General features: G+C 39.5%; 2 protein-coding genes across 3 annotated transcripts; one reads left to right on the forward strand and one right to left on the reverse strand.

Moving 5' to 3' along the window:
* Positions 1-989: 989 nt before the first annotated feature.
* On the reverse strand, positions 990-11058 carry UTP15 (UTP15 small subunit processome component). Of its 2 annotated transcripts, XM_084305693.1 has the most exons (12): positions 10864-11058; positions 10503-10595; positions 10231-10415; positions 8922-9100; positions 8016-8141; positions 7269-7404; positions 6204-6288; positions 3734-3883; positions 3434-3535; positions 3098-3231; positions 2531-2589; positions 990-2016 (listed from the first exon to the last, which is right to left on the reverse strand). In XM_084305693.1, the coding sequence occupies exons 1-12, from the start codon at positions 10951-10953 to the stop codon at positions 1793-1795; spliced, it is 1563 nt and encodes a 520-aa protein (XP_084161819.1). In that variant the 5' UTR covers positions 10954-11058; the 3' UTR covers positions 990-1792. The 2 variants fall into 2 exon arrangements, with proteins under 2 accessions (XP_084161819.1, XP_084161818.1); XM_084305692.1 differs by having other exon boundaries at positions 10231-10595.
* Positions 11059-11166: 108 nt separating this feature from the next.
* Positions 11167-19173, forward strand: ANKRA2 (ankyrin repeat family A member 2). The gene is made up of 8 exons (XM_084305695.1): positions 11167-11543; positions 13599-13757; positions 15156-15221; positions 16552-16649; positions 16818-16943; positions 17281-17347; positions 17439-17519; positions 18613-19173. Exons 1-8 carry the CDS (start codon positions 11246-11248, stop codon positions 18666-18668), a joined length of 951 nt encoding a protein of 316 aa, XP_084161821.1. The 5' UTR covers positions 11167-11245; the 3' UTR covers positions 18669-19173.
* Positions 19174-23423: the final 4250 nt, after the last annotated feature.

Consider the following 23423-nt stretch of genomic DNA (forward strand, 5'->3'; position numbering starts at 1 on the left):
TAAGATCAAACTGATCTACTATTTTAGTGCAATTCCTTACTATGCTGCTGCAAGCCACACATCAAACTTCAAGGCAGTACAATGAATGCATAGTTCAGATAGGAAGATCATCAATAAAAACTCAGACAATGATGTCAAGGGCTGTGGTCCTCAAGTCATGGAAAATTCGGCTGTCAAGAGAAACATCCACCTTCAACAGATACTACTGAAGAGATGTGGAAGGAGGAGGCTCCAGGAAGAGCTTCTCACCCCAGAACTCCTATGTTCTGTTAAGTCTTCTAAAAGATACTGCCTGATTCAGTCACACAATTAAAAGTAAGATTTCCTAAAAGACAAAAGAAAGTTCAACTCTATTAGCAGCAATAGGATAAAAATAGTCAAGTGAGCACCAAGAAAACAAAGAAGCATTGAGAAATGTTTAAAGCTTGCATGAAAATGCTCCTCATTGTTACTTATTATTATCTTAGCCCTTCAAAATATAACTAACAAATCCCAGTAGCCAGGAAGATATATTGGTCACATATTAACTTTACAGCAGACCAGGTACTATTCTACGTTTTCCAGGTTGAAGATAATAGTAAGATTTCAGGTAAAACTCAGAAAATATTACCTAAATGTACTTAAACTTGGAAAATTTTCCCAAGTTATACTGATAAACATAACTCACTGCCAACTGCCAGACATGTACAAATTCCTTTTGAGGGAAATTCTTATGGTATCCCAGTAAGTTTCAGCCTACAGACTACAAATGAAGCTTTACATCACCCTAAACATGTGTGGCTTTTGGCACACCCTTCTTTCCAAAATGTATGACCTTACTTCAGCTTCACGTGAAGTTTAAAACAAACAACAACAAAAAAACTACCCTAGAATACTGATACAAACTTTGTGTGAATGTAGCGCTCAGGGACATGTTTTACTACTGGAACTGGTAGCATTAGGCGATGGTTGAACTTGATGAAAAAGGTCTTCTCCAACATAAGTGATTTTATGATTTTATTCTTTAAAAAATTAGACTCTATTGTATAACAACAGTTATAGAATTAAGTAAAATCTCTTGCGTTGATTTCCTCATTGATGTACAATTTATTTACTTACTACATTTATTTTGAATTCACTTCCCCATACATGCAAGGATTATCTTTATCCTTGAGAATTAAAAGTCTTAAGCATACATCACTCTTTAAAAAAAAGAAATGAGTTTTTCCAATAATATAGAAGCATATTTCTTCTACTGTACAAAAAACACCTACTTGTACTAGTTCTTCTTAATTTGTTGTTTTCTATGAATTTATGGAAGTTTGAAGTGCAGACAAAGCAATGAAAGAAAATACAACACTATCAAGTTATATCAAATACATACATGGTTTTACTCCTGTGTCCAAGTACCTGAGATGGGACACTAACCTTAAATGAGGATGATGACATGTTAAAATTAGACAAACTTGTAATTATTTTCTGGTGAACAAAAAGTAAAAATTGATTGTTTTTCCAAAATCAAATTGTGACTTAGTACTGGATGCATAATACACTTGTTAAAAGTTAAATAGCTTTGGAATGAAAGTTTAAAATCCATTAGTTGTTCAAAAAAATACGTCATTGAGAATCTTGAAAAAGTCCTTCTTCCTCTGTCTTCTAAAATTGGCCTCTTCAAAAACACATCCTGCAAGAAAGAACTTGTACAGAGAGGGGCTTATTTTGAAAGTCACTATTATAAAAAGTTATCAGTAGAACAGGTCATCTATTTCAAGTCCATATAGTTTTAATAAGAATTTGTTGTGGTGCACATCACTTAGTTACACGTATCTTGATCCAGAGTCTTTGTAAGACCATTACTTTTGTTCTCTTCTAGATATGTAGCTTTTTTCTTAGTCAAAGTGGCAAATAGTGCATCCATCATTCCCAAAACTTCTAGTAGTTCCTCTTGATAGTCAATCTCTCTTCCTATGGCTTCCTGAAGCCTCAAGAATTGTTTATCTACAACTGCTGACTGTCCAAGCACAGGCTGATAAATATCTGTAAAGAAGAGAGTCACTTAAGATAGACATCTTAATTTTTACATTAAAGATGTAAAAACTATTTTGGCTAATTAGATAGGCATTTAAAGAACCTGGCACTAGTCCAACATTGTAGATGAGTAAGACAACTTTGCTAGTGTTCTGAAAAACAGTGTTAATTATTGGTACATACCCGCAGTAATACATAAGACAAACTAACAGAAAAAGAAGTTTTTACGATATCAAATTCTATTTTTACCTCACTGGAGAAACCAAAGTCACTTGTACTACAGAAGTACAGGAACATGAAGAATCAAAAAAAATTAAGAAACCATGAGGTACCTCACAGACAGTATCTGATTTATACTGTCTGCAGGATCAATGCTGTCTAGCAAAATTTCTTTTTGGATCGGTTCATCGCTATTGAGTTTATAAACCAAATTATGTAGGCATAGTTTCTAAAAATGGTAGCATTTGTCACCTTATTTTCAAACTAGCTGCTGGGCTTTGAGTCTTCTCTGTGTGGTACTTACCAGTGATCATATCCGCAACAGTTACCAGTATTGGAGTAAATCTAGGTTCAATTACACGCCTGCAAAATTAGAACACATTGTCATTGTACTGTGTTGCCAAATGAAACAGTTACAAGCAGTTCTATCATACTGGCATGCAGACAACATTTTTCTTAGAGAAGAGACTTCACAGATCAGGGATATGAGTCAAAAAAGCTACATGTGGTATTTACCCTCCTCTTTTCACAAAGACAGAAGGGAATGGAGGACCGGCAAAAGCCTCAGGTACGTTAAGACATGGGTTGCATTGAAAAGACAAAAAGTAACAGATTAAGGGTAAAATGTGTGGCAAAGGGCCAAAATAGTCTCTTTTGGTGGTTCTAATAATATCAGCAAAATCTTTTTGTGCTAACATGTAAACTATTTCAGTACTACAGCCAAAGTCCCAGACCTTGGCATCAGAAAGCAAAATGCACATGAAATTTCAATCAGTGCTACAAACATGATCTCCTGAGCCCCTGTGGCAAAAGCTAGTAAGAAATATGGGTCTCAAAATAAGTTGTCAGAGTAAGTATGGTAAAACAATACCTTGTCACAAAGGTAAGGAGGAGACTAATTTGCTTCTCGTCTCGGCCTGCAAGCGCACTCCTTAGTGTTCCTCTGCGGTTTAGTTCCTGCATAACTGCAACTGTAACTTCAGGAGTATAAAGCCTGATGTGTGGCTGGACAGACAGTAGAAGAGTTTAGCATCAAAGCAACATCATCATACAGAAAACAGGGATGGTATCAGTTTGCAAAAAATAAAATGAACAAAGGACGCATAAGGAACCCACGCGGTTTGAATGCTCTCTAGTTATACACTGAAAGAAAAATCCACTCTGAATGACAGCACACAACTTTGATGAGACAAGAACAAAGGCTTACCTCCAATACTGCATCAAGGGCCTTGGATGACTGAAAGCCCTTCAGTAGCTTGTCGTATTTCCTCAAAACACATTTTCCAGGCTTACTGACAAAGAAATCCTCCTAGAATTGAAATACAAATTCATAATAAGATGGACACAATGAATTTGTGTAGATATATAATGTAAACATACTGCTATGGACAAGCTTGTATGTCTTTGTGTCTTGCTTCCCTTCAACTTAGCACACACCAAAAAAAAAAAAAAAAAAAAAAAAAGAAATCTTGAGTGCTTCAAGATACATTTCCTCACTTCACCTTACCTGTTTTGGCATGTAATTTCTTCCTTTCACATAGGTTCTATACGCTGGCTGTCTCTTCTTTTGAGACTTTTCTTTGCTTTCTTCAGGCTTTCTGTGTTTAACATTTAGCACCCCATTGGTCATGCCTACAACTATGGTTTCATCTTCAGGCTAAAATGCAAAAATCACAGAGTTAGGAACCTAGTGTTTTATTTGACAACACATGCATTACTACTGTGCCCAGTTTTCAGCTTTTATGTGTAATAATAAAACTCAAATCACAGTATCATAGAAAGATTTAAGCTAGAAGCCACGTCTATAGGGTTCTGTTGTCAAACTCCCTGTACTTGAAGGACCATCTTCAAAGCTATGATCCTAAGCAACATAATCTATTTAATAAGCCTCTAATAATAAAGTATATTAGAGAAGAATATAAAGAAGTATACAGCATGACTAGTTCAGCAAGATTCAAATACACATTAACATCCTTCTCACAAAACCACACGCAAGTATAATCTTAGATAGGTTTGTTGTGTTTGTTTTTTTCAAATGGTGTACAGCTGCCTTTGGATACTACATGCTATACAGCAGACATAAACACCACCTATGAGAATAGCTAACACAGATCAGTAGCATTTTCAGAAACAAGACAAAGTTGTTCAAAACATCAGCCAGTGCCATTTGTTTTATCTACGTAAAAAGGTTAAATTTATTTGATGATAAAGGTTATAATTTTAAATAATGCATGAGAGAAAAAATACTGACTTTATGTATATAAAAGTGGGTTCTGACCCATTAGTACTAGTAGATAACTATATGAGATCTTTAAACTTTAGCTGTATGGTCAACAGATGTTAAGAAAAAGCAAATTAAATTGCTACATAAGAAATAAAAAATAGGTCATGATGACATTAAATAAATCCATAATTTGCCCACATCTTACAGCCTATGCAAGTCATATTCTCAAAAATCAGAAGCAGAATCAGAGTAGGAAAAAAAATAAGAAAAAATAAGAATAAAAAGTTGGCTTGATTTGAGACAGAACTCCTTAGCATGGGCAAAGGACCGCTGAGGAGGCATATTATAGAAGCCTACAGAATCGTGACAGGCATGGATGGAGATCAGTTGCTTAGTGTTTCTTAAGGGTATCATATGACAGCAGTGAAGGTTCAAATGGAACAAAAGGAGGCACCCTTGCTAACTGCTGTGTGAAGAGACATGGAACTCTTCGTCTAGGAATTTAGTGAAGGTTAAAAGTTTGTACAAGCTAATGGGGAGACTGAACAGGTTTATGCTAGAGGAATTCTTTGAGTTGCACAGAAATTGCTCTCATCAGCAACCTTCTTATCTGAAAATGAGTTTGGAAGAACATCATATTTATCATACATATTTGTCCTGCTTTCAGCTTTCCATAAACATCTGCTAATGGCAATAGTTAGAAGCAGAATCTGGGGCTAGATCAGCCTTTGGTTTGACACAGCACAGCCAGTGTTATGATCTCATATGATCATTTAAAGCTTAATAAGGTGTTTAGTCAATAGGAAACAAAAAGATAATGTCTCAAAAGATATATACACAGCTTTAGAGATGCCAAACTGCAGGTATGGAATGTGTTTTGCAGTTGCAGCAGAGGCTTGAAGTATATGTTTTCTGTGGTTCTATGAAAGATATGCCCCACTACAGTCTTCACCTAGTTCAAAATCATTCAAGCTCTAATTCTCTTGGGAACAAAGTAGGGCATGAAGGAAGATTTTCTGTCACCCTTAACCCTCCCCCTTCCCCCTTGGTTCCAGAAGATCACGACAACAGCAAAGTAGCAAAGACCTTCACAGTCCCTTTTACAGGTTATATAGCAGGGTGACTGCATCATGACAGTACTGCTTTAAGGAAAAAGAGGTGCTGGCCTTCAAATTTTTGCCCAAACAGTCATTTATCCATTGGAATGCTTTGGAGAAATAAGCATCTTTGCTTTCTGTTCCCAAGACAGTAAGACAGCTGGTTTGGCAGACCCTCATTTATGCTTGTACCCCAGGCCCTTTCCTCTTCTCTTCCTCAGACCACTCTAACATCAACAACTTCTAAGACAGGTTTATCCTATTCTAGATCTCTCAAAGAACAAATAACCCACTTTTTCCTTTTATCACTGCCATACAAGAAGACTCAGAAGGTTCCTGAAAAGCAAAACATGTGTATACTCATCATAAAGGACTTCCCTTCTAAGCTGTGTACTTCCCCAACACTACATATGGTGCCTGATAAACACACAATTTTGTATAGATCTGAATACAGGTAACACCTGGTATCTTAATCTGTTATGTTTTAAACCTCTAAATGCAATTTTTACCCAGGAGAAATATAGTCAGTGATTCTAGTTCATATGTTCAGCATTCCTGTGAAACATCTAATGACAATGAAAGCAAAAATCAATTACTTCAGTGATTTAAAGCTTATCAACAATTATGCTGCCTATAAAGACTTCTAAAGTACTTACTGACAACGCAAGACTGAGGATAGATGTTGCGTAGTTAAAGCTGTGGACTACTTTGTAGGAAGTCGTACTGTAAATCTTCACATGCCTGTATAGGAACAGTGACAAAGCCTTGTTACTAATGCCTTCACAGAAACTTCATCGTTCTCAGCTTCTAGGAGATCATTTAAAGAAACTGAATATTTAAGCAAAGCTTTCTTCAGACTACTAGCAAGCTTCTCAGTTATTACCTCTCCTGTAATAACAGAAAGGTTCTAGCAAAAGATTCAGAAAAGAAAAAGAAATAATTACTTGCCCTCATACTAAATAGACGAAAACAGTGAAAAGGGCAGAAAGGGAAACCAAAGGCAGACGTAGAGACCATTTGACTTCAGCAACACTTAATAGGAAGCACTAAGACAGTGTTTCTTCAAACTTGTTGTTAGTTTTAAATGGAAGATTCACTGATCATTTCTGCAATTAAATCCATGGATATTTTTGCATCCAGCTGCCCTTTAATGATTTGTTTTAAGGTGGAAAACCCTTAACAAATGAGAAAACTAAACACTATCTTACAAGTATGAACTTTAGTGTTATAAGCATTGAACGATCCATAGCTACATAGTTAATGCAACCCTTCACAGCTTATCCTTTGCGACCACATCGCTCGAGGGAGCCTAGGAAGTACAGCACAGAGGGAAGACAGGGAGTAAGAGAACAGACCACTGTCACTTCAGACCACTTCATTCTTCTGATGTCTCAGAGACAATAGATTGTGTAACTGAACTCAGCAACATTAAAAAAAAAAAAAAATCACCTCTGCGCCTTGGGTACATTCCTTCCATTGACAGAGTCACTTTAAGAGGGACAAAAAGCAACAGCACAGATACACCAAAAATGGTCTCTTTTAAAGGTAAGTGCTAGCCAGTATTGAACTGTGTTGAAGTAAAATAAGAACAGTTTTCTTATTGGGAGAGCAAAGGTCAGTTTAGAGGTTCAAAAAACCAAGTGCTTACTCAGAAGTTCCCCCCAAGCAATTACCAAACAAAAGTTAAAAAAAGGCAAAACAAAGTTACAAAATATACCAACCTGTCCAGGGATCCTGATAACAACCTTTGTCCAGAGCTGTTCAGGCATAAACAAGTTACAGTTTTATGATGATTTTTAAGTGAAACTAGTAATTGTCCACCTTTCAGTACATCCCAGACTTTGACATAACGTCCTCCTATGAGAAAGAAGCGCACAAAACAGTTGGACACACACACATTTATGCTTCTCTGAAAAAGTTTTCACAGAAATGACACAGTGCATCCTTTGTAACGGAGTCTTCTGCACCTGCTTGTGCTCTCCATACATTATGGCTATCCCCTGGGACAAGACACATTACAAGACTGTTCTTTTTCAGGTGGTTTCGCAGGCATAGCTGAATGGTTTAATGTATTCCTTACAAAAAGGATTTAAACACTACTGGATTGCAAGACTTCTCATGCAATAGCAAGAGACTAAAAAACATTGCTAAGCATAATTTAGAGAAAGATGCAGGCAAAATATTTCTTAAATACATTCCTTCAGGCCAGCACTGGGCCAATAAAGTGCATTGCATCATTAAAAGCGTACTACTATTTTTTAACTAATTACAAGAGAAGCAAATCAGAGATAAGATCCCTACCTTCAGCCTTCAGGTCAACACTGGTTCCTAAGGAAGATCCTCAAGAAATCTCATTTTTACATACTTACCACTTCTTGGCCAAATTAAAGCATCACACAGGGAAGAGACAGATGAAAGATTTCTCAAATTAGGCCCAGCAGAAAACAAAGTTGATTTTATTTAAGTACCTGCAGATACTAGCAGCCCTCCTGAAGGGAAAAGAAGCACACTCTCCACTGGGTGGCCATGTTCTATTGTCATGACACTACTTTTTGCTCTTGCATCAAACACTTTCACAGTGTGATCATAGGAACCTGCAAACAATAGCATAAATAGCTTCAGTTGCATAATTTAAGTATTTCAGGAAGTAAAATGGCCAAGTGTTACCATCTAACAGAGCTCCAGACAAATGGAAACAGTCTTACAGCATGCATTTAAAACGCCTAGTGGCCTACTTAATTTATAGCCTCCTGGCAGCATAAGGCCTCCAATTCTAGTCAGATTAATAGAAAGTTGCTGGTAGGAAAAAAACAAAAAACAAAAAAACAAAAAACCAAAAACAAAAAAAAAAAAAACAAAAAAAAAAAACAAACAAACAACAAAAAAAAAAACACACAAAAGCAATTGGTCTTAAAAACTTCTTATAAGGCATTTCATTTCTGAGTCTGCAAGTTTTAGGCTGTACAAACTACAGAGGAAATAGTGCTCTCCTCCAGTGCCCTGATAAAACACTTCCATCAATCCCAGCTAAAGAATGCATTCACAGCATCTTCAGCTCTCAAAGGCAAGTCAGAATAGCCCCATTAAGCTTAACAGGCTAAAGCAAAAAGATGTTAAACGCTTGGTTTCCCTACAAACACCAGCATTAACTGTGAAAAGCAAGTAACAAGGAAACAACAAAGTAGGCCCTGAACGGGAAGATGTTGGACTCGATGATCTTGAGGTCTCTTCCAACCTAGAAATTCTGTGATTCTGTGATTATTGATGTTTAAAATAAAATACACGAGATGCTATTGTATTAAAAATTTACTGTATTTTTAATTCAGTTCTATCCCCCCCCCAAAAAAAAAAATGCATAAAAAATAAAATCAAACCTGTTATAAAGACATCTCCATTCAATTTACTTGCACAGCCACATCTCACATAGTCAGTATGTTCAGTGAATGACACAATTTCTGTAGCACTCGGAATATCCCACAAATTTGATGAATAATCATCACCACCTGAAAATATCCGGTATTTATCAGCGAGGAAGCCCACCACATGAACAGCTCTGGAAACCAAAGTGCACAACAGCCATTGTTAAAAGTGTACTCTTATTTCCACAAATAAACAGCTTGCTGAAGGAAAGGATTCTCTCTCATCTGAAAGTGCACAGCATTTACTATTGGAAATTAGCAAGCCTCACTTCAGAAGTTAAAAGTAGTTCACCCTGTACAGTTCCAGCCAGAAAAGGATCTTGCACACAAGATGCTAATCTGAGCACTACTGTGATCTGCGTTAAGAGTTTTACAGATCTACTGGATGTTCATTCATTCAAGAGCTGTAAATTCTGCATTTATTACTTGGAGGCCTGTGTACTAGCCCAGTCCTTTTGAAACTGTAAGCTTTAAGCTATTTAAAGTTGTAAGCCTTAAGTAAGACCGTGTTGGACACTCTCCTTGTCCTTTAGGAATCCCTACCAAAATCAGTATTATCATTTTAACATCCCAACAGAGAATGACTGTGACAGGAAACACAGACAGTTTATATTTTATTAAGTTAACCTAGGGATTAGGACTTAAGATAATACCCTATCTGCAACCAGAGAGCTCAGATAGGTAGAAACACAATCTCAAGTTCCACATGGGTGCTTTCCTGTAAAGGAGGGTTGTTGTTGTTTTTATTGTAGAAAGATAAAGCAGTTTTAGGTCTTCCAGAGTACAGCAATCTGTTTAATCTAATTATTACTGTTGTCTTCTTCTCGCTGAAAGATCAGGATTCCTCCTCCAACTTCTTCTCCACCAAGGGGCATACACTTCCCTTTTCTTTTCTTTTTTTTAAGTGATTCTTGCTCTTTCTCACATACTTCTTCACAGCTTTTTTAACCACTTTTTACAACTGCTCCTCCCAGCATGAAATAAAATTTGCTTACCATGTGTCTACACAACGTATCAGCAAACATTTGCCTTAATTAGAATATGTATTTATTCTTCCACGTGCCCAACTCACACGCTCAGAGTTAAAATTAATATCACCACTCTAATTTGGAATTCAACTTTAAAATCTCCTTTTAAGTAAAAGCTGCAGAAGCTGCAAGCAGCACAGATGAATACTACCCAGGTTTTCAACAACAAGCAGAGCAGACAGCAGTTAAATACATCAGACAAGCTTATGCACACAAAGAACAAAACACTGCCTTACTTCGTATGGCCATCAAATTGCCTCAGGGGTGCTTTTCCACTAATATCAAAGAGCCGAATGCTGCCTTCCTCGCTGCCAGCAACAAGAAGCTGGCCATCATCCCTGTACGTGGCACAATAGGCAGCATCTTTGAAGCGAGAGAACGTTTTGATCGGTTCTTGAGAATAGCGACCGTAAATATGGACCTGGAAAAGTAAAGCAATTGTAAGCTCATTCACGTGACAGCAGTTGAGAAACAATGTGAAAAAAAGTTTTAAAAAAATGTGACTTACCCTTGAGGAGGCTGTAACAGCATAGTTATAGGGAGGAACCGGGGAGAAGTCGATTTTATTTATTGCACCAAATTCTTTTATCTGAACAGGCGTCTAAAAGAGGTGCAATAAAGATGATTAAACACACGTAAGTATCAGAAATTAAATCATTTAATCCATTCTTACCGCAGAGCTCGGAAGGATATTTACAACCAAACCACCCGTGAGCGCTGCCCCACGAAGCCCCTCTTCTTCTGGGCTACCTTTAGCACCTTTTTCTGCACTTTGTGCGCTAGAACAGACCCGCTAATCATGCCTTTTATAATCACAGTAGTCTTTTACAGCCTGCAGGCAGCCCGGTGGCCGAGGGGCCGCGCCGTACCTTGTAGCCCTGCCAGTACAGCGTGTCCTGCGTCACCTTCTCGCCCAGCCTGGGCACGGCCGGCACCACCACGGGCTTGTAGGACGCCATGGCGGGCCGAGGCTCGGTGGGGGCTCGGTGTGGGGCTCGGGGCCGCCTCAGTGTCCGCACCGCGCGGCCGCCGCCATGCGCGCCCCGCTCGCAGCGCGCGGAGAGGCGGCGCGCCCCGTGTCCGCGCGCGTCATCGGCGGGCGCCTCCCGCGGGCCAATGGCAGCGCGGCGCGCCGCGCGCTGTGGCGCCACTTCCCTCCCCTCCCAGCTCCACCGGCGCAGGGCGCCTGTCGCGACACGCTGCGCTGTCGTGGGGGCTGCATGGCGTGAGCCGCCGCGCCTGGCCCGGGCCATGGCGGCCCCCTCCGGCAGCTCGGGCGCCGGGGCGCAGCTGGTGGTGGAGGAGTGCGGCGGCGGCGGCGGCTACAGCCTGGCGCCCATGGCGGACATCAAGGTGGAGCAGGCGCTGGACGGCGGCGCGGAGGAAGGGCAGGCGCAGGGCGTCGCCATGGGCATGAAGTTCATCCTGCCCAACCGCTTCGACATGAACGTCTGCTCGCGGCTCGTCAAGTCTCTGAACGAGGAGGACAGCAAAAACATCCAGGACCAAGTGAACTCCGACCTCGAAGTGGCGTCCGTCCTGTTTAAAGGTGGAGCTGTGCGGTGCCGGTTGTTGTGTCTGGGCTCTTTGCATCCTCTTAGGATGCCGCATTTCAAAAAAGTATTTGCCATATGTGTGTGTAATAGTTTCTACGATCCATTCTGCTACCATTTTTTATACGCGTCTTATTAATTATTACCCTAAACTAATTTTTCCCAAGTTTATTTTATTCCATTTTTTAATTGAAAAAACGGCACAAAAAGCCTTTAATTTATTAGAAGCTGATGCAAATGATAAAAACAAGCTTACTTCTTCTGATAGCAAGCCCTATTACAAAGTCATACAACACGCTACCCATTCTTGAATATGTGTGTCTTTACAAAACACTACTAAAAGCACTATGCAGTCATTTCAACTACAGTAGTGTTCTGGACCACGTTTTATCTTTTCACTGGTGTGATGTCCAAATAGCAGGTGATGCGGTTGACTTTGTCTTATGAATATGGATAGACAAAGCCCGTTCTCATAGCAATTGTCTTGCTGATTGAGTTTCACAGTATTTGAAGGTGAACAGTGCTGTAATTCTGTAGGTTGTTCCCTGCAGCTAATATTTAACCACCACTGTCCAGCTTCATAAGAATTGATCCATACTTTTTAATAGCTGAGCGTGTTAGTAGAGAAAGGAATTAGGGTTTCTTTCTATTACGTAGTAATAATTATCTTTTTGCAGTGCTTGCTTTAATATTTCAGACACTTAGTCGTTTGTTTTTTCATGATACTAAATTTGATCCATTTCCTATGACAAATACAAACAGACCTATTGTGGATTTTCATGATTTCTCTGACTTGTGTTGTTTGGCTGCAGTTCAGCCATTGTAATTTTCACACTTTTTTGATTTGCAGGCCCTAAATGCTTTCTAGTGGAGCTGCAGACCTGAACGGCAAATTTAGACCCATCAGCAATAGGGTTGTTTTTTCTTAGGTAACATTTGTGAACCCTTTAGAAGTAGTCCTGCGGATCCAGAGACCGCAGGTCAAAAATCCCTGGTAGGTCTCTTAATTTGATAACCTCAGCTGTAGCTGTTTGATACGCAAACAGAATGTAATTTTACTTTCATCCTTTTACCCTGTACTTCTAATTGGTTCCATTCGGAAACTTGCACTTGGGTTGATGACCAAGAGGTTCGCTATAGTGTGAATTCAGTGTGCATGTTAATTATCTTGCAGTCACTGATTACTGGTGCACACTGGTTTCAAATCAGTTTAGCAAATACTGAAATTTAATCCTTCAATACATCTTTCCAGTATTCAGTCATCTAGCTTCTTAAAAATTATTTGGCTTTTCAGCTACTTCTCAAAACCAAAAGCTATTGTTTTGAGAATTGGAAGCCAAGATGCTCTATCTGTTCTGTAATAACTTGCTATTAGATTCTGATACAAAGTTAGAAAAGTCAGTACTGTTTAAAACAGCAGCACTGTGTGATTTTTGAATTCTAAGTGGTGACCTGCTTCTGCATTTTCTGCTAGCTAGTTCGGAAGGTCTTTGTTCCTACTGGATAAATGTTCATAAGACATCCATAATGTAGTCACAGTTTTATCCAAGAGGAGTTGAAAAGGTTTTAGTGAAGAAACACAGTGAAGGTCCACCCAACCAATGAAGGTTGGGTCCACTGGTCAAGGAGTAGGTAGAGTATTGAGCTGAGTGGCTCGTGACTGCAGGACTCATGTTTTCGTTGTACTGGAGAGTGCTAGTAAGAATACTGAATGCGAAGTGGAGCCATCCTGCCTGGTAAATCTGTGCTGGATGTGTTGGGAATCTAAGCAAAGAATTACCTTACTTAGACAACAAATAGTTTCTGGGTGAAGTTACGCTGTATTTAACGTATTTGTTATCAGTATTGCTTCATGCCAGAAATGAAAACAGCCCTTTGATCAACCTGTATGATACACGGTGGAAAAAGTACATGTCACAAAGCTTCCTTAGTGTAGGCTTGGAAGATCTTGTGGTAGTGGTGTTTTCTACTTTGGTTTAGAATCTGTGGCTTTCTTTTCATTCCCTTCCTAGCATTAAAAAAACTATGTCTGTTTTCTCTGTTCAACGTAGCTGAATGCAACATCCATACTTCTCCTTCCCCTGGTATCCAAGTAAGGCACGTTTATACTCCATCAACTACTAAGCATTTCTCACCAATAAAACAATCAACTACCCTAACTAACAAACACAGGGGAAATGAAGTCTCTACAACACCTCTGCTTGTAAATTGTAAGTATCCTTCTGTCTTACTGTTAATTATTATTTTGTGAACTGCAGGTTAGATGCTTGTCAGATTTTTTCCATTTTTCCTTTTTTTTGTGTGTGTGTGTGTGTTGTTATTTATAATATAGGAAGAAAACATTGAAATAATCTTGTCTAGTGTTACAGGCTTCCAGCCATAAAATAATGCACATACTATATGTACCGAATTCGTGACTGAGGTGTATTTTCCAGAAAGGATACAATTCTTGGTTTGAAAAGTACAGAAAAAGATTTTTCTGATCCTTTTAAAGCTTCAAGCTGTTATTTATGATTTTCTTGACTTTCAAGCATTTTCTCTATAAACTACACTCATAATCTACTTAATCTCCTATGAACTGTTTTCCTTTAAAATCATTTTTAAGTCTTGACCATGCATCTTTCTTAAACTAAGCAAGACCAATGTTTAAAGAAAAAAAAAAACTGTTTGCATGGGAAAAATTTATTTGGAACTGTATCATATGCTTCAGCCTGACTAAAATAGTCAGTCTTTCTGAAATAAATCAAACTTTCATTCAGTGAATAGAAAGAGGACACTGAATATTTATGTATTATGTAACCATTAGCTAGTTTTCTTGCTATATAAGTCAGATAAATTGCATATATTTCCTCCTGAGCACCTTTCACACCTGTCTGTATTTGTAATTGTCAAAACCATGCATCTGTGCAGCATTTACTGTAGGATTAGAGAATATTTCTTTGTAACTCCTTAAGAATTCTGCTGCCTTTAATGCTTGGTACTTTGGATTTAAGAAAAAAATATCTGTAGATGTCGTTTTGTGCATAGTTCTGTAATGTCTGATCCATTCAACATTGTAGTGAATAAGAGTCATATTAGGGACATCAACTGGTATCATGACAGGTTTCCTGGTAGCTTGTGACCTCTTACAATAATGATGTTAGAAATGTCACTTATAATAATGATGTCACTTATAATAATGATGTTAGAAATGTCACTTCTAAACTGCTCAGCCTTAATTTATCAAAGGTGCTAATTTTCATTTGATAAATGTTCTTAACATGATCTTGGGTTGCTGACCAAACAACAGAGAGTGAAGTATGTTGCCTGCAGGAGTCGTTGTAGGAAGTATCTCTGTTTTCTAGTGGTTTTTTTGTATTAACAGGAAGTATCTCTATTTTCTCTATTAATTTGTACATTCGTTAAAAATTACCAAAACCTTTGAGGCATTTCAGAAACATCTTAGTTTTTCACATAGTGATTCCAGTTCAGAGTATAAGATGAAATCTATCCATGCTCTTAAATACAAGATAAGTACAGCTCAAGCCAATGGAGGTATTATGCCCAGCTCCAAACAGCAGAATGAAAACTGGTGTGTATATCAGCTGATTTCTCTTCCCTTTTTGTAGCTTTATCAGTTCACCAGCTGGCTGCTCAGGGAGAAATGTTGTATCTGGCCACGCGCATTGAACAAGGTGAGTCTAAGGAAGGTTAAATAACATCCTCTTTATCACATGTGCAACCTGCTGCACACTTTTTCCCCAAAGCTGTATTAAAGATATCTCCAAATATGGTACAAATTGAAGGATTTTTTAGATACCTCTTCTTTGTAGGTGTGGACTGTTGTTTTACATGAGTCTTCTATTTACCAACTGCTATCATTTGGGTTTAAAATGAAACATTAATATCAATAGGAGTTGGGGAATCCCTTCCTCCCCGTGCTCTCCCACTGTATAGATGATCTATGGAGATGAGGGGTTAGAATCTGTTGGTTCTATCAAAAGAGGTAAACTTTTTTTAAATAATTTAAAACACATTCTATTAATCAGGGCTTTCTGATTCTATATTATTGATCAACATAGAGAGCTGTGTGTTTGGTAATTTAAGATATGGACCACACCTGCAATATAATAGCACTACTCATTCCAAGTTGTATAGTATTCAGTGTGACAACTGTGAGTCCATAATGCATTTATAAAATTTAAATTCTTCATAATATATTAAACTGTTCATAGAATATTCTTATTCCGATATTACTAACCAGCTGTTCTTTCAGTCCATCTCTGTTAAAACATTTGTAGAAAGCAGGTTTTAAGTAACTCAGTCCATATACTTTGCTAATGAGTCATCTGTATTGAAAGCAAACTGATTCTGGAATGTTGGTAATGGTTAAAATTATGGTGCTATGGCAAACATGGGACTTTTAAACTATTTAGATATTTTTTTAAAAAGTCACCTACTTGTTGATATATATATATATATATGTATGTATGTATGTATGTATTCTTTTTTTCTTACATCAGCTCTTTAAGTAGACCTTAATTGTTTTCTATAAAACAGACAATTCATTAAATGAACTTTGGGAGCAACGGGGTTTTGCTGTCTGTATTACTTTACAAGATAATTCTTTACAAGACTCTTGAAAATGTGCTTTCTACAATATAGTACAGATAATACAGTACGTATTTGTTTTTCAAGCAGTACTTCTCTCCAAAGATAAAGCCCATATTACAGACAACTTGTAATATTTTTAAGTAAAAACAGAGTTTGATTTGCAGAACTTAAAAAAAAAAAAAAAAACTTAGATTTTACTTCAGTCAGTTGGATTTTTTTTTCCTTCAGTAACGATATTTGCACCACCTCTGGGATAGACATTTGTTTTTAAATTTAAGATGAGAATGACTTTCAAGGCACACTGCTATACACCAGTCCATTCACAATGAACATGTCAATACATTCATTCTACCAGCTCCTACAATGCGTTAGTGAGAGGGATTCATAAATTGCATATTTTTATTTGAACAGAAAATGTAATCAATCATAAGGATGAAGAAGGATTTACCCCTCTGATGTGGGCCGCAGCTCATGGGCAGATAGCAGTGGTGGAATTTCTCCTCCAGAACGTAAGGAAAAGAGCACACTTAAATTTCTTAATTTACTTTGTATTTTATTTTGCATTTCTAAGTTTGTCAATGCTGCTGTATGCTTAAAACTTTTAAAATGAAATTCTCTGTAAAAATGTCACTTCAAAAAATTTGGTTCATTTGCTTTTCTTTTTATTACTGTTTTAGGGTGCAGATCCTCAGATTTTGGGAAAAGGGCGAGAAAGTGCCCTCTCACTGGCTTGCAGTAAAGGATACACAGATATTGTGAAAATGCTGCTGGACTGTGGAGTTGATGTCAACGAATATGACTGGGTAAGTCTCTAGACTGAATTTATATCAGTGTGCACTTTGGTCAGACACTTGAAGCAGGGCACAGCATTGGCTTCGGTTTGAAAATTGTTCTACCTCATCTGAAAGATCTGATATTCCCCAAACTTACATGGGATGCTTTTTGATAACAAAAGAGAAATTAACCCTACTAGTTATGGCTTCTTGGTAAAAAGAGAGTGAGGCTAATCCTGAGCCCTTGCTTACATTCTAAAGGACCAAAAGTTTCTGATACATATGATAAGTATGCTAGGAGGCTGAGGAGTTACAGTTGCAGAATAGTTGGTTGATAAGTGTCTAAGGCTTTTTCCTGCTTTTGCAGAATGGAGGAACACCTCTGCTATATGCAGTGCATGGGAATCATGTGAAATGTGTAAAAATTCTTCTTGGTAAGCAGCCTATCCAAATGGAATTATCAGTAATAATGTGCTGTCAGTTAGCATGGTTAGAAATCTGACTTTCTTTTCATATTTTACATAGAAAGTGGTGCTGATCCAACTATTGAAACAGATGCTGGTTATAATTCCATGGATTTGGCTGTAGCCTTGGGCTATCGCAGTGGTGAGTATTGGAAATGTATATTCCTTGATTTTTTTGCTACTCCTTGTTTATGCAGCTGCTGCAATAACCTGATAGAGTGTTATTCCTTATGCAGCTGTAAGAAGATCCCTGTCCTAAAAGCCTTAATACACTTAAATGTACCAGCAGAAAATGAACGATTTTCCTTCCTGGTTCAGAAAACCAGGTCCCTACTGAGAATATGTCACTGGTGTGGATCTGCATCTACGGGCACTGACAGCAGTGTGTAGGGCTGATGCAACCATGATTGAGGCATGAGGAACTAAGCTGCTCCCTAACTTTGCACAAGGAATCAGAGTTGCACAGGAGAATGCTAATAGAGCTTGCAGTCCTCATGAACCACTCACAACAGTGCTCTGTGTGATTGGTATGGTGTGATGTAGTTTGCAAAACCTTCTGTGCTTGTCATACTAGCTCTAGCTCTAGTTCATCTAGTTCATCGTGGGGGCAGACAGTAACAGTGTGAGGGTGAGTGAATTAGTCTACCTTACTTGGCTCTGGAAAACAAAGTGGCAGAGAAAGGACTGTGTTGTTTTTAACTCATGCTGCCTTCATTTTGAAAGCTGTGAAATGTCTGTTGTTACAGAATCTGGAACCGAACCCAAAAATGAGACTAATGCTGCACATGTAGTTTCTCCAAGCAGAGCCCTGTGCTTATGGACAAGCCAGTAACTTCACAGCCCTACACATCTAGGTGTAGGACTCTGAAGGTCTGCCAGAGTTCAGTCTCAAAATGTTCCACAGAAGTAGTTCCTAATAAGTAAACATTCATTTTCCACTCTCCGTGTATAGGCTTTAAAATTTGCTTTCTGTAGCTATCTGCCTATTCAAACCAGAGAACAGATCATCATCCTCCAAAACTGTCTGCCTTACTGAGTGTATTGTTTTTTAATTACATGATGCTTTTATTTTCTGAAGGGATGCAAACTCCCTTCTCAGAGTGAATTTATTCCTGTCTGATTTTATTAAATGTTTGTAGAGGACAAGTCAGCATCTCCTAAAATAAAATAATATGTACCTAAAGACTTGGAAAAAACACTGAACACTGATTAACCAGACTTTTTCTCTGCTTTAGTTCAACAGGTTATTGAGTCACATTTATTAAGGCTACTACAGAGTATCAAGGAATAAGAGCTGGCTCTTCTGTGGCTGTCAGTTCTCATCTTGGAGATTTGGATTTCTTTTTAGCCCTGTCATGATTGACAAGGGTTGTTTGTTTTGTAAATTTACCTCAGTAAAACTATGTGCTGTTTTTAGTTAAGCTTTTAAATATGCTTCCTCTTTCATAGAAATGTTTGGTGTCATCCTTTTTCTTGAAAATATTTTATATAACTTTGAAAGAAAAGATTGTTTGTCTTGCATGAAAAAAAAAAAAGTTTGACCGTGTAAATGTTCATACAGAGTGCATTGGGTGGTGCTGTGCCAAGAGTACTACCTGATCTTGTCATTGATATGTGTTCATGAGAAAACAATAATTTAGATACTGCAATATATCGCCATAGAATACAGATGTCTTTACTGTTAATGGTACCCACTTGTGATGGTTTTCAAGATCCTCAGTTAGTATTATTGTGTCTGTTTTTGTCTTTGTATGATTTTTAAGAAGTTAGTAATAAATTGAAGGACTTTGATGGTAGTTTGATTCCTGGTCAATTTCTTAACACATCTCTCTGCCTTCTTGTATTCTCGAAACAACTCATCCAGAGTGGTCTAGGTAGAAACTTAGCTGATATAAGGAAATCCAAGCATAGAATACCTAGCTCCTAAATATCCTCTCTGCAAGGGCTGAACAGCAGACAGTGTGGGAACAAAAGCCCGAAGTGCTGCATTCCAGCTTTCTTCAGCTGATGTGTGCTCTGTTGCATGCCCCAGTGTAGTTGCAGCAACTATGGTTTTTGAAAATAGTTGAAAAAGCAGGCAATGTTAACTGATTTCCTGGGACTCATGAACTTAAAACTACAACGAGATGGGATATGATATTTTAAATAATGGATAAGCTTTTGAAATAGACTTTTCAGAAGTTTGTTTTCCCCCTGACAATACATGTGCATCCCTCATGCATTGTTCACATATGTTTACCTAAGCATTTAGCCATTGTGTCCACTAGAGGTCTGGTATCTGTACACAAAAATACACCTCTGAGCCCCTCCTTTCTTAGTCTATGTGTAGTAAGTGCAAGCTTCAAATTGCTCTCCACCAGCAGCTCAAAAGATGTGAATGAACCCAGGTAAGTTACAATAGTAAAAATACAGCTAGTATACCCATTGTGTTTTATTTTCAATTCAAAAAATCATTCTGAGAGAGGGAGTGTTATAAATTAGACCACACAATTTACTGGTCTATTGAAATTATTTTATTAATCAAGTAAGCAGACACAAGCAAAACAGCGCTGGGCGGCTGGGGAGTCTCCGCTCCACCACGGCACGCCACTTCCCCTTTCCAGTGTCGCTGTTTTATAGCATTGAAGTTCTGGCTTGTCGAGACCTGTCGACTTGTCGAGACCTACTGAGACCTGTCGACTTGTCGAGACTTGTTGATTTGTCGACTTGTCGAGACCTGTCGACTTGTCGAGACCTGTCCTGAGACTGCGCAGTCTGTTGTTGGGGATCATTATTCTTCCTCCGGCGATCATGCGTTGTGCTTGTGTTCAGGTGGGGGCAAAACAGGATGTCTCGTGGTGGGTGGGTGGTGTCTTACAAAATCTTTGTTTTAACAAGGATGTTCACCCAACCCCCCTTCCCCATTTGTCCCCATGTTACAATGCCATGAGTTGTGAAACCTAATCTCCTCAGTAGATTCTTTAAATTCTCAAGGACAATGAACAAACCCCTACTAATTTATCACAGGGAGTTAGGAGAATCTTAACAGGTAGTGATAGAGCACTGACAGCATTAAATTGGAATGCTACTTAGTGTCTTTGCTAACTGTGGTGCATTGTGCAAATTAACTAAAGCAAGAAGCCTTTGGCCCCTTACCAAGGTCAGTCTCCTAGTAAGAGCATGAGGTTCTCTTAAGAAACTGGTATAAACTGGTCCTGTGGTTGGATGAGCCAAGGAGCAACTGAGTCTGCGCAAAGACAAGAGGTCAACTAGCGGTGACAAGGAAGAGTCATCAACCTTCATTCCCCCCGAATACCACCACCAGAATACACTGTGTAAGCACAGATGGGAGGAGTTTATGGGAATGACTCCTTGGAACTAATTTTAATACAAAGCAGGGACAGGTTATGAATATGTACAGATGTATTGTGAAACTTCATTCACATGTAACAATTTACTGCATATAACTGTTATATATGGAGTGGTAATTTGTGTCAAGGAAATGGTTGATATTAATAAAGAAGGCGGAGATTTGGGAATGTGGCCATGGGGGTTGCAAAGCCCCGTGGTTGAGATAACATTAGACTCTTAACAACGAGGCTATAAGGAATATAAAAGAGTTTAGAGGGAACAAAGAAGGGTTATTCAGGAGACTCCATGCAGTCTCCAGTTTCTTGTTCTCCAGATGGTTCTCTTGTTCTCCAGCCATTAAGGCATGGAAGTTGCTGGGAGTTTGCTGTTGTGGTTACATTTAAAGTTATTTGACCAATGAAAAGTTATTTTGAAAAGGATTACTGTGGGGAGAAGGATATAAGAGGGGAGCCTGCCCTCAAAAAAGAAGAGAAGAAAAAAAAAAGGAAAAGAAAGGCAATATGAAGTAACATCAACAAAGAAGCAGGAAAAAGAAGTGAAGAGGAACAGGCTGGCAGAATGCAGACCAGGATGGGAACAGGCACATTGATTGCCTCATGAAGATAGGTTCGCTCAAAGAAGCTCCTACTGAAAGTCACTGGAAATGGGCGCACCGGAGCTGCAAAGAAGCTCACGCTGAGAGAAGCGGAGCCGCGCACACAACTGCCCCTCGCTGGTAAGCAGTTGCGCATTATGGGGAATCATACGTCCTTAGAAACAACGACTGTCCTGGTAACCTTACGGCTTATTCTCCTTCTTAACAATCGGACAGTTTATGATCCTGAAATATGGGACCAAACTGAGGTCAAGGTGTGGGACTCTGCAACTAAAAACAACAAGGTTGCAGTGGGATTGCTCGGCACCTGGTGAGCAGTCTCTGAGGCCTTAAAGAGCCGTGTGGGACCACAGTCAGACACGTGTGGTTTGGCAGACAGTGAGGGAGCTGCGGGCTCCTTTACTGATCCTGCTGCTACGCCATCGGCCCCTCTGCTGCTACAGCCATCGAAGGCCTTTGCAGTTCCGCCCCCTGGTGACCTGGACGTGCCTTTTGACCCAGGCCCTATTGGCCTTGAAAAGGAGATGGATATGCTTTTATTCGATGCGGGAAGCACGGGATACATAAGGCCCGAAGACCGAGTTGCTTAACAACTTAAAGCGAGACATATTGCTCCCATGACTAGCCCTGGAATTCTCCCGTGTTTGTAATGCAGAAAAGGAATGGAAAATGGAGACTGTTGTTTGTAATGCAGAAAAGGAATGGAAAACGGAGACTGTTAAGTCATGGAACTTAAAGGATTGTTTGTTACCTTTCCTGATTGTACGCATGTATAGGCATACTCGGGTTTCGTATGTAAAAGCAATGTTCTGTATATTTAGAATGTTTGATGTTCGTGTGTGCGTGTTGGTGGAGCGTAGACTCCCCGCACACCCAGCGCTGTTTACTTGCCTTTTATACCTTTTATAAATATTCCTTTTATAACTATTACTAAACACAGATTGAGTTGAGACTTCACTTATAACAGAAGGAACAACCGCATGTATCAGTACAGGCTGGGGGATGACCTGCTGGAGAGGAGCTCTGCGGAGAAGGACCTGGGGGTCCTGGTGGATGACAGGTTGGCCATGAGCCAGCAGTGTGCCCTGGTGGCCAAGAAGGCCAACGGGATCCTGGGGTGCGTTAAAAGGAGCGTGGACAGCAGGTCAAGGAAGGTGATGCTGCCCCTCTACTCTGCCCTGGTCAGGCCTCACCTGGAGTGCTGTGTCCAGTTCTGGGCGCCCTGGTACAAAAAAAGACAGGGATCTCCTGGAAAGAGTCCAGCAGAGGGCCACAGACAGGATACGGGGCCTGGAGCATCTCCCCCAGGAGGAAAAGCTGAGAGACCTGGCTCTGTTCAGCCTGGAGAAAAGAAGACTGAGAAGGGATCTTATCTAAATAAAATAAATACCTGAGGTGTGGGAGACACAGGGATATGGCCAACCGCCTTTCAGTGGTCTGTGGGGACAGGACAAGGGGCAATGGCCACAAAATGGAGCACAGGAAGTTCCGCACCACTACGCAAAAGAACTTCTTCACGGCGAGGGTGACGGAGCACAGGGACAGGCTGCCCAGGGAGGCTGTGGAGTCTCTGCAGATATTCAAGCCCCGTCTGGACACCTACTTGTGCAACCTGCTCTAGGAAACCTGCTTTGGCAGGGGAGTTGGACCCGATGATCTCTGGAGGTCCCTTCCAACCCCTACAATTCTGGGAAACGAGCCCCACAACGCCTACATTTCTCTATCTTCTGTTTAACCTATTGGAGTAACAGCTCCATTAATACAATGTTTCCACAGTCTTCTAACACCTGGATTACCCCTAACAATTGAAAAGACGAAGATGCAGTCTTTCTAGACCTGGCTTGCATCGATAAGAACCCCTGGTTTTGAAGATGACATCGAGTTGCATAGTGGGGCCTTGGTCCTTCCACAGTCCACAGACTCAAAAGTTTGCAGAGCGGAAGCTTTGCAGAGCTGTACGATCACTGAAGATCCAGTTCTGCAAGAAGCTGATGCAAGAGCTACATGGCACTGGGCAGTTTGGGTGAGGAAGAAAGAGACTGGCATTCTCACGGTGCATGGTTTAACCGAGTTTAGTCCTGTGGGCTGTGTCAACAGAAC

Source organism: Netta rufina, assembly GCF_964035555.1.
Source record: "Netta rufina genome assembly, chromosome: Z".
Lineage (NCBI taxonomy): Eukaryota > Metazoa > Chordata > Aves > Anseriformes > Anatidae > Netta > Netta rufina.